Raw genomic sequence first — 12,109 nt, 5'->3', positions numbered from 1 at the left:
ACAGGGGGTTGCAGCTATCGCAGATTTTACAATCATAGGGATGGCTCGTCTCAGTCGTCTGTCGCTAAAAGGTTGTTCAATCACTTTTGTAGATCTGTTAACACATTTTCCGACACATTTAAAACGTCAATAACCAGGACAGTTCCAACTAGCTAGCTAAATAAGTTTTGAAAGACAGACTTTGTTATTTTATACAATTTTCACTTAGCTGACAAGCTAGTATATTATCTATTAAGTGTTTTTGACGTCACCAAAAGTCACCTCAGTATCGCCTGAACCGTCGTTTCTGTTGTCAGATTTGCACAGGTTTGCTAACACTAGCTAGTTTACCAGTATGGATGTCTTACGTCCTCCTCTTATAAATATAAATGGAAGAATATACCGCAGGAATATAATTAAGGAAGAGCATTATGAGGAAGAGGAAGAGTTTTCTTACATGGGACCACCAGGTAAGTCGAGAACTATCCGCTAACAGGTAAAATACATGTTTGTAAGAAGCTCCAGATAATGCTTTCAGATTTTAGCACAGTTTCTTTTTAAAAATGTGAGTATATTTCTGTGTTTCTAGATGATGAAGAGCTTGGAGAAGATGAAACCTGTGATACCCACTTAATTGAACAAAGTGATAAAGGATATCGCTGTGCCATCGATGTCCCAAGTGTTCTTTACAAGTGTGTCATCAACAGTAGACCCTTGCTTTGGTTGTCCTTAACCTTTCACTTTCTGAATATAATACAAGATTCTGTAAGCAGCATAACGTCTGTCTGTGTTTCTCTGTTTTCTTTGTGTTCTGTAGATACATCATTGGGAAAAAAGGAGAAACGCGTAAACGTCTGGAGTTTGACACAAAGACGTCTATTAACATCCCAAAACAAGGAGTGGAAGGGCAGATTGGTGGGGACTAAGGGCAAATGTCACTTAAAAACTGAACAGAGAGCAAAAGATATTTCCCTTCACTCATTTCCCTCCACTCTCTCATTGTGTAACAGTCATTACAGGTTCCACCAAAACTGCAGTTTCATCTGCTGTCACTCGGGTGGAGGTCCTTGTTGAGAATTTCCGGAGGAAGCAGCCCTTCACACACTTTTTGTCATTCCCTTTAAACGACTCAAAAATTCAAGAGGGATTCCTGAGATTTAAAGATGAGGTTTTGAAGCAATGTTCACAGGTATCTTCTGTAAAAAGGAACCAAAATATAACTGGTGATAGTGAGGGGCAGTTATGGCAATGTATTGCTTAAGGAGAGCATTTTACATCATTAACAAATTCCATGTTCTGTAGGATCATGGAGTAGAGGAAAGCATATTTCAGAACCCTGCAAAGCTCCACTTGACCATCGGCACCTTGGCTCTGTTAAATGAAATGGAAGTGAGAAAAGCATGTGAACATCTCCAAGAGTGTCAAAACTTCATCAGGTAAGGCTCGAACAAGGTTATTGCATTATACAAAGCACTTAATGATTTTGGTGTATGACTACAAAAGAAATTGCACTCTGAAACAGAATGAAATGTTAAACATAAGCGAAAAATAAGTAAATAAAATAAGAGCAGTAAAAAAAAATGTATATGTCAAACAATCACTGACTGAAAAATACTAACATTATAAAATGAAACACAAAATTATAAATTATACAACAATCAGTAAAATAATCCTAATAAAATAATATCACACTAGTTCATAGATTTAAAGAGCCAAAACAATAAAATTGCAAAACAAAGTAATGTTTAACCTTCCTAATGAAAATCCAGGGTAAAGATTAAAGATTTCAACATTTCCAGCTGCTGTTCCATTGCAAAAAAACTAAAAGCTGCCTCCCTTAAAGCTTTTGCTGTGCACTTAGGATCGACTAGCAGAATCCTGCTCGAGAACCTATTTGTTCATATTGGTTCATATTTTCAAAACTTATGTGGTTCTTTAAAAAAGGAGAAAAATCATTTTAAAATCATCTGTAACTGTCAGTCTTATGGGTTGGTAAAAATGTTTTGTTCATTGGTGTATGCTTATACATCAGTTATTAGTTACACCTTTCAAGCATCCTTTTTTGTTTTCAGAGTGGCCTCTGAAAGCAAAAAAGTGGCCTTCTTCATGACGTTGATTCAACAAGGTGTTGACAACATTCCTCTGACATTGTGGTCCAGTTGCTGCAGATTTGTCAGCTGCACATTTATGAGAATCCATCATTCTACCCAAAATGGTGAAATGGTAAATGGCCTGTATTTGTATAGCGCTTTACTAGTCCCTAAGTACGCCAAAGCGCTTTACACATTCAGTCAGCCACCCATTCCCACACTGCTGATGGCAAGGTACATTGTAGCCACAGCCGGCCTGGGGAGCACTGACAGAGGCGAGGCAAAAGAGGCAAAAGAGTTTTATTGAATTGGGTTCTATTGACTTTGGAGGGCAGTGGAATACAGTGAACTCAACTTTGTGAAACCAGTTTGAGATGATCAAGCTTTGTGACATGATTCATTATCCTGCTGGAAACAGTCAGCAGAAGATGGGTACACTGTCTAATAAAGGAATGGACATGGTCAGTAGCAATTCTCAGATTGGTACTAATGGACCCAAAACGTGCCAAGAAAACAGTAGCCAAACCACTACATCATCACCAGCCACTGTATACAAAGCAAATTTGATCCATGCTTTCATTTTATTTACTCTGATTTGAATGTCGCTGGACTCCTCAGACCAGGCAACATTTGTAACATTTTGTTGAGCACATGCGAATTGTGGCCTCAATTTCTCGCTTTTAGCTGACAGGAGTGGCACCCAGTGTGCTCTTCTGCGGTTGTGCATTCAGACATGCTCTCTGCATTGCTTGGTTGTAACTAGTGGTTATTTAAGTTACTGTTTCCTTGCTGTCAGCTTGTAGCAATCTGGCCATTCTCCTCTGACCTCAGGTATTGACAGGAAATCTTTATGTAAATTCAGTGAGTTATGAATGCAGTGTGTGGACTGAATTGTTGCATCGTTGTTAACTTTCTGACCAAGTATCTCCAGCCTTATTTCTGAATAGGAGAACCTGTGTCACTGTATTTTACTACCTTGATTAGCTGTTTACATACCCAGACAGTTTCACTTATTTAAAAAAATACAGTTTGTGTTACACTACAATGGTTTTCTTTGTCTGATTTTTCATTAGAGACATCACTGAAGGAAAACCTCTCCCACTGGAGGTGACAGGCATAGAGTACATGAATGATGACCCAGCAGTGGTGGATGTTTTGTATGCGAAGGTCAATGTTCGAGATGGATCTGACAGGTTAGTACATCAGTGAATAGTTAAATAACAACATTACAAATATCCAACATTTTACTGTTTTAACTTTATTTCTTTAATCTCTGTTCTATTTTAATGGAATCACATTATAGGTTGCAGGTGATTGCAGACAGACTGGTAGAGCATTTTGTCTCTGCAGGGCTGATGGTCCGAGAGTGGGACAGAGTAAAGCTACATGGTACTGTGATGAACACTCTGTTCAGAAAAGACTCCACAGGTAAAGACATAAACACACACATGCCAGCCTAACTCGCACGAAGGCATAGTAGAGAAGTTATTGAACTGCTGGGATCGTATTGATTGCTGCCACCCAGTGGATGTTTGCCAATTTTCCCTCATTATCTTTTGGCTTGGAGTGTAGCTGCAGTGACGACAAAGCAGAGTCTTGACCAATTCTGACAACAAAATTGTGCAGAGAGGAATTGGGGAGGCAGTTCTCTGTTTGGCCACAGTTCTGTTTACGTGCACTGAGCTGCATGTTTTCCAAGTACTCTGACAAAAGCTTCATTCATTTTGGACATGGATCAAGTCCAGGAGCAGTTCTCAAATTTGTACTGGGCTTACCAGGAACACAACACAGAGACTGTGCCACTGCTGACCATGTTTACCGCCTTGTGGATAAGCCCTATTAAAATTCAGTTTTTTTTTCATCTTCGTAGTCCCTATTTCACAAACTAATTTTACTAACTAAATGTCCTTGATTTTGCTCGTACTGTTGTAAAGCCACTGACAGGTTCAAGTAAACATGTTAGTTTATCACTGAGATAACATATCTGTATCTGTGTGTTCTGTGCTTTATTGATCAGCTTGTTCTTTACACTCTCGTGTTTTTACAGTGGAAGATACGGGCGCAGCAGGACGTCAAACCGTCAATGAAAGAGAGGCTTTTGATGCCAAAAACATACTAAAGGTTAGTTGAAATTTACTACTGGATTGAGACACATACTCACTTCTTGACTGCAGTTAATAACAATATGGTAGGCAACAGCACTGGGCGGGATGGAGGTGCAGTGGTTAGTAGTGCCAACGCCACAGTAAGACAGGTGCTAGCTTGAGTCTCCTTGACTCCTGAGGCTTCCTTGTGGCATATGCATGTTCTCCTTGTGCTTTTCTCTGGGGTCTTTGGCTTCCTCCCACAGTAAAAATTGTTTTGGGTGGTCAAAAAGCCTAGATAAGTGCTATATAAAAGCCAGTCCATTCAAAAGAACATTTTACTGTATTGGCACAATATGCATAGTTTCAATTGGGGAAAAAATAAAATACAGTGTTAGAATTTTGTGTATATACTAATTGGGAAAATGTATAAAAACTCTAAAATGCATAAATAAATAAATACAAATGCATCTTAATTGCTATGTTCAGGAGCTTGCAGCAATATTACACTATCCAATTGATGCAACATTGTTTTTGTTTAAAGTATATTGTGTATAGATTTTCCAGCTGTGGTTGACTTGTCCATAGCTCGTCCCATGTGATCTTGTCAGTTAATTGCTTCTTTGCTCTTTTAGTGAAAAAAACATGAAAATTGAGAGTATTGTATTGATTTTTGGTTCTGATTTACATTTATCTTCTTTAGGGAAAAGGTGTTTTCATTTCACCTGGGACAAATCAATTATGTTCTCACATTAGTTGTGATACGAGCTATGTAATTTAACGTTAAACCACCTGACCTGCTTCACAGCAGTCCAGGCTCAAATCGTGTTTAGTTATGACTTCATGTCCAGTTGGGAAACACTGATGCGCTCTTGTTTTGCCACCTTGAAACTGAACCAGTAATAACAATTACCTCATGTGCTTCTCCTAGTGTGATATGCCAAAATTGGTTCCCCCCACCTATTTTTTTTGTGTCACAGCTGTAGACCTTTTATATTAAAAGAGGAGTGAGCCTCAGGTCTGAAAAGTGAAGCCAACCTCGACTAGCTTGTAATTTTTAAAGGGGATTTGAGCAGTAGTTATTCAGGGTTTCTGATTGTCCTTCAAAGTTTTTTTTGGACATTGGCTATATAGGAATTTTGTTAAGCTACTTAATACTGACCTATGATTCAATCATAAAAGAGGTTCAAGGAATGAACAAGTGCTGCCTACACATAACAACCAATATTCAATTGTGTCTTTAGGCACTTTGTTAGAAATTGCTTCTCGTAAAAACACATTATTTGTTCCAATTTCTTTAATTCAGTCTATGAAAAATTCTAAAAATAACAGTTTGACAGGCATAAAATAATATTTTGTACCAGCAAGGTGGTTCCCAGTTAGGTACTAGCCAAAAACCTAGCATATCTCTGCCTGGTAAGCAGTGTGTCCTTAAAGAATCTTAAGAAAACTGGACAAAGTGAACAAAATAAGACGTGACAGGCCTAAAAAAGTGTCTGCAGCAGACACTGAACACTACATGAAAGTGACACTTTTAAAAAAAACAACTTGCCAAAATTCTAAAGTTGAGGCTTCAAAGCGAGCCCACAAATTAATGGGTGTTTCTGTGTCCATCATTTATATACAGTCTGTGCTGACTGACTACTGAAAACCTGCTATTTTGGCAGAAATATTAGGGAACACTACTTAAGAATGTACTTTATTAGCAGTTGTTATTTTTGGTTAAAAAATAAATAAATAAATAAAAATAACGCACCAGTACAGCTCAAAGACTCTTGGTTGTTTGTGTTGTTTAAAAAAAAAAACACTTGTCAGAGTCAGGTTGCAAAAATCTTCCTGGTGGAGTTTTGACAACTGAAATGCGACACTGGAGATGAAAAGCTCTGACATTCACCTTCCCCTCCTCTACAGAGAAGGTCTTTGTTTGAATAACAACATTGTTGCTGCTGTTTTTTTTTTCCTCTGGAAGTGACACAAAGGTAGCAGGCAAACACTCAGCCACCTATAAATATGATAATACGACAGCTTACCTTGTTTTTACAATAGAATTTGACAAGCAGTTTTTAACTTTCTAACACAGTGCTGACTGTTTGATGTCAACACAAGTTGTCCTGCTTTGTTGTTTCACACGGTTGTCTGAAATAGTCTTGACTGTATGTATGTAAGTATGGATGGATGGATGGATGGATGGATGGATGGATTGATTGTTACAAGTTTATGAATTTAATGTGTTTTCATTACAGAAATTTGATGCTTATTGTTTTGGAGAGTTTGAGCTGAATACTGTCCAGCTGTCCCAGAGATATTCAACAGACTGCACTGGATACTACAGCTCTGCAGGGAGCATCAGCTTGTCTTGAGCTCATGCAAGAGTGAGCATATACTGAGGTGGGAAAATTAATAAGGTTTATAGCTTTGAGAGCACTGCAGCATTCGTGATAGTTCTGTCCAGTAGGTGGCAGCATAGATTGAGTCATTTGGCTGTTAACAGAGAGGTGGAGATTGGGTCATGGTTATCCCTTTAATAGAGAAGAATAAAAAATATTAGATGTACTTTGTAAACCACAGTGCCCAAATGAAACATAGAAATCTAGTTAAATGGAATTTTCAGATACTTGTTTTTATTTAGTTTTTAGTTTTATTCCACATTTTTTTGGCCTGGTATATTTATCTGACAAGTATTTGAAGATAAGATTATACATTAAAACATTTGCTCTTTCATGTATTCCTAAGGACTAAAAAGCTCATAAAATGTATACAATTTTAATAACTTTTATATTTATATCAAATGAAACAGAAAGTTACAGGAAGAAGACACTCTTATAATCCTGATCATTGTAAAAATGAATAGTTTATGAAAATTAATAGGCAATTTGCAGTTACTTCAGCTATTTCTGTAATGGCCAAAGTAGCTACAACAGTAGCTGGCTGCTGTCAGCAGGATAGTGCATAGTTTATACTGCTGTAGTGAATCTACATAGAGCCAGTGACGTACCCTATGGAAGTGGCCAGTGCTGTTGCCAACATTTCTATCTGTATTGGCTTTGTCGACGGGGATGTGTAGTTATATCCCTAGGGAGGTGCATATCAGGTTACAGTGTAGGGTTAGAGAAGGGTTTGTTGTTACAAAATACCTATGGTGTTGATTTTACACAGAAATATAAATACCAAATTGTGCCATGCCACAAAGCTCAAAACATCTTAGTGGTTTCTTAAACATGACAGTGAGTTCACTGTTTTCACACAGTGACCACAGTCACCAGATCTCAGTCCAATAGAGGACCTCTAGGATGTGATGGAAAGGAAGATTGGCATCAAGTATATGCAGTCTGTATCACCTGCCTGATGCTGTCAAGTCAATGTGGACCATAATCTTTGGGGAATGTTTCCAGCAGCACAGTAACAATTTCATCTAAATATTTGGCTTAAACCATTTACAATCTTTGCATCTTGTTCATGTTTACACTTTACACAGCATCCCAATAGATTCAAATGCAGATCTTCTGCCAAACTGGCTTCTATAGCTGTCCAAACACTGGTTGAATTTCATGCTGCTCTAATCTCTTGCTTGCAGTACTCTAGGTCATAGCCATGATTTACACCTTTCCTTTCATCCTTTCAACGCACTGCCTCATGAAAGTATGAATGCATCACCGATATGATCTTTCAGACCTTTTTTTCTCCTCCAGCTTTTTTTTTTCCATCATTTTTCTTTAAATCTTTGCCTTTCCCACATGAACCTTGTCTTCACTCCCGACTGTCAACAGTGTCAGTGAATACAGACACTTGCTTTTGCCGTCACAGCTTTTTTTTTTATTTTCGCTTTCCCCTCAGCTGGCAATGCTCTCTGTTTGGAATGCAGGAGGGTGATTGCCAGGCAGCCAAAAGTTACACTGATAAAAACAAAGGGGTCTTTTTGTTTGTCAGCTTTGCAACCCTGTCCTATCCACCCTCCCATCCCAGCAGTGGCATGATTTTCTTTTCTTCTCTTTTTTCTTGAAGCTGCTTGCACAGATTCCCATGCAGATTTTGTTATTGGATATAGACTAGCCAGCTGAGCTGCCCATACCCTAACTATTTCATTGTCTTGGAGTGGAATCTTTTCCGACCTAGGACCTGGGACCTAATTAATCATGCCCAGAGCTCTTGACAGCATGCTTTTTAGTGGGTCAGGATTGCATCCAACGTAAAAGCACTCCAGCTAATAACAGAATTCTGACACTTGCCAATACTATTGCTCCTAAGCACAAAAAGAAAGCATCACAAGGCAATTGAAATTTGATTGAATTCATTGAGACTATGCCTCTGTTTTTCTTTTGGCAGGGACATGATTGAGGATGTTTTGCACAGATGTCCGCATTAATGATTGTACTGAAAACACATGAGGAAACATACGTCATCCGTAGACACGGACTCTGAAGACAGATACAATTTGTCCTGAGACTTAATATAACGCATTCAGACTGACTGTTTATTTAAATGGCCATATGTCTTCTTAGCTGTATAGATCGGGAGCATATTGGATTATGGCTGCAATGAAGGAATGATTTCTCACTATCAGACATTCATATTGTCTTGATAAATTGGTTAATTATCTATGAAATGTCAGGAAATTTGGAAACATGGGTAACATTTAGGATGCCAGATTTAACATTGATAAGTTGGAAGCAAACATTTAGTAAATGGTTTTTGAAACTGTAATTTAGTTTTAATTAAGTTAAAAGCTTCGTGTTTAATATTTAATAACTTTTCAGTCTGTTTTCAGCTATAAATGTGTCCAAGTAAGAATTTGCTCACAAAAAGATTGATAGATTTGCTACATTGTATAGATCATTTAGCAAATGTTCTTTATGTCTGTTATTTGTATAGAAAGGACATAATATAAAAAGTTGCTGAAAAAATTATTACTACAGTCTGTCTTTAAATCACTTGATTTCTGTAAGGTTAAAGTCCCAAAAAGGCCTAGAAGACCGGTCAGTAAATCCCCTGCAACCGTCACTCTCTAGGGAAAAATGTATATCGACCAAGTCAAGGTTGGAGACAGTTGCTCGTTAAAACTGGTTGCAAGCAGTGAAAACTGTGACCAATTTCACCTTGTGTCTGCCAACAACCTCCAGGAAGCACTTGCCACCAGCCAAAGAATATACATTTTACCCTAACCACCAGTGCTTGCCAGATGTTTGCCAATAGGTCTCTAGGACTGTGTGACAAGGGCCTAATGCTCCAATCAAACTAGGAAAAACAGTAGTTGAAGATTGTGGCATGATCGTGACTACTCAGCCTGCGATGGTGACCAAATCTCCAACCACTCGCAGTCAGTTGTTCTCTTCAAAGAACCTTTGGTACATTAGGTTGGCGATAAAACGGCAATAACACAAAATCAGTCTGCTAAGAGTTTCTAATCTGTTGCAATTTTTTGCAAAGCTGTTGTCTACACACAGAGACAAACATATTAAACAGAAATATCTGAAACAATTGTTTCTTGACTGGACACAGTTACACATTTTTCAAAAACAGCCTTTATTGTACTGCTAACATTCCTAGTAATGCCCCATAAGGTCCTAGTCAGAAAAAAAACTTTATTTTGGCTATGAAACCACATGTCATATTTCCTACACCATGACACCCTGTTGTCACAACGTAAGCAATTTTACGTTTCATCTGAGTGGTCAGAATGTCACGGCTTATCTGTAAACATAGTTAAATGTGGCTTTGCATGTCCGTGTGGGTGAGCTTGCTTACGCACTGCCCGACATACATAGTTTTTTCTGTCTCTGCCACATCCCTCTACCTAATTAGTCATCTCTGCAGTCCCTGCAGTGAGAACATCCAACTAGACCCTTAAGATTTCAAAACTAGCATGAGCCAATTTAAATAAGACTGATAAATGAGACCCCTGCGTGTGTTGGTGTTACCAGCGACCTCTTTCCCTTTGTGGATCTGCGTCTCTATTTCTAACGATCTAAAGAGACAGAGGAGATGGGATTTTAATTAAACTGTTACACATTTCAGCTGTTTATGCAGGCATGTGTGCATGTGCTTGTTTACATGCACTGATAAGCATTTAGAAGGGCGGTAAACGACACCCACTGAAAATGCGCCTTTGCAGTATAAAACAAGCTGATAAAACCTTATTTTCCAGCCAATTTGTTTTTGTGATTTTTAAAAGGATTGAAAGCAAAAGCAATCATTTCGTTGCGCCTGCAACACTTTTAGAACTTGCACTGAACTGTTCAGTAATAAGAAATTCATATCACATTTGGTAACTGAAGTCTTGTTATCTTGACCAAGTATTGTACCCCCCGCTCCCCCAACCCGATTTGCATAGTTAATTTCATGGCAATGTTCAAAGTAGCCTTTTTAAATGCAAAAGCCAGTTTTTAAATGGGTTTTACTTGATCACTGTCAGTTTTGTTTTGTTTTTTGTTCTTTTCTTTTTAGTACATTTCGGATTTTGATATTCAGAGCCACACTTTGGAATTTTTCATAGGGTAATTAGAAATTAAGCTTTCTTTCCATATGGAAAGCGTTAACGTCTGCTGGGGGGAAAAATAGATTTTGGCTGACAGACATGACCTTTAATACAGTAGATATGTTTGATTTGCATGCTTGGAGTAACTAATGACATGCATCAAATCAATTAAGTGCCTAATTACTTTTTAAGGTCACAGTAAGGTTTGCTCAGTGTACACTCAGACTGATACAAATAATATTTTAAATCAAATATGACATATCGAAAGGTAGTTTGGGCCTTTTTGTGCCGTGTATTCCTCTAACACACTTGAATCCAGTTGTATGAACTTATTCACTTGTGTTCACGGGAAGTAGAAAGGTGCTCTATAAACAATTCTGCTAGACAAAACTGAAATTTTGAAACTGGATATCATTAAGGGTGAAATATGACGGCGTGCCCTTTTTAAACTCTCTTATGTTTGACTCTCCAGTCGTGTGTCACCACCGACTGAATTTCACACTGATCACTCTGTCACTAATAGACGTAAACGGGGCCTTGATGGAGAGCCAAGGCTAGAGTATTTGAAATGTCTAATATGTGTCTCTAGCAAAAAGGCAGGTGATCCCTGCACCAGCTCTTTATCATTCAGAGTGCTGAGTCTGGAGGCTGCCTGCAGCTGTCCACGTCTGTTTACTGCTGGAGGCATTCACAGAGGGAGGGAAGGCAAAAAGCCTAAAGTGTTTGAACAGTAAGAAGTCATTCAGAGCTACTGTTTACTTTATGTACACTTAGCACTACAAGATTTTAAAATGGGGATTATCATCACCAGTTACATTCTGTTACTTAAAAAAAAAATTATACTTTAAGCTATGAAATGTCAGGAATTGTTGAACATGTTGCATATAAGGACCCAAGTTGCCTCTCAAAATCTAGATATGTTCCATTTACAGTAATATGAAAGAGAACAGTCATTAAATCCTCACATTTAAGAAGCAGTAGCTAGTGAACGTTTTGACATTTTTGTGTAGTAAATGATAAATGATAAAAACGTTTGGCAAAGGACTAAATCTACCAGATGTTTGACAGATGTGTATACACAATCAGCAGACACGGTGGAGATGACCTGCTGAAGTTCAAACTGAGCATCAGAATGGGGAAGAAAGGTGATTTTAAGTTACTTTTCAGAAACTGCTGATCTGCTAGGATTCTTCTACACAAGCATCAGTAGTGTTTACAAAGGATAGTTTGAAAAAAAGATAAAGTATCTAGCAAGCAGCGGCTCTCAAAAATATCTTGTTGATGCCAGAGGTCAGAGGAGAATGAACTTACTGCTTCAAGCGATAGGAAGGCAACAGTAACTCAAATAACACTTGTTACAACCAAGCTATAAAGATGAATATCTCAGAATACACAACACCCCAAGCCTTGAAGCAGGTGGGCTACACCAACAGAAGACCATACCGGGTGTCACTCCTGTCACTTAAAAACAGGAAACGGAGGCT

General features: G+C 38.2%; 1 protein-coding gene across 4 annotated transcripts in view; it reads left to right on the top strand.

The window, feature by feature from the left end:
• The first annotated feature begins 3 nt into the window (after window positions 1-3).
• Window positions 4-12,109, top strand: part of ascc1 (activating signal cointegrator 1 complex subunit 1) — a 15,062-nt gene continuing 2,956 nt past the window's right edge. Inside the window, exons 1-11 of one of the 4 annotated variants that reach the window (XM_005736441.1) lie at window positions 4-71; window positions 297-449; window positions 569-671; window positions 797-894; window positions 990-1,168; window positions 1,282-1,415; window positions 3,143-3,262; window positions 3,373-3,497; window positions 4,117-4,190; window positions 6,397-6,541; window positions 8,477-9,057. In XM_005736441.1, the coding sequence (XP_005736498.1) occupies window positions 335-449; window positions 569-671; window positions 797-894; window positions 990-1,168; window positions 1,282-1,415; window positions 3,143-3,262; window positions 3,373-3,497; window positions 4,117-4,190; window positions 6,397-6,513 (1,065 nt within the window). In that variant the 5' untranslated portion in view covers window positions 4-71; window positions 297-334 and the 3' untranslated portion in view covers window positions 6,514-6,541; window positions 8,477-9,057. The other 3 variants (XM_005736439.1, XM_005736442.1, XM_005736440.1) reach the window with 3 other exon arrangements.

This window comes from Pundamilia nyererei, unplaced genomic scaffold (genome assembly GCF_000239375.1).
Source record: "Pundamilia nyererei isolate P.nyererei 1_Seehausen unplaced genomic scaffold, PunNye1.0 scaffold00069, whole genome shotgun sequence".
Classification (NCBI taxonomy): domain Eukaryota; kingdom Metazoa; phylum Chordata; class Actinopteri; order Cichliformes; family Cichlidae; genus Pundamilia; species Pundamilia nyererei.
This window is presented reverse-complemented; position numbering and strand designations above follow the sequence as displayed.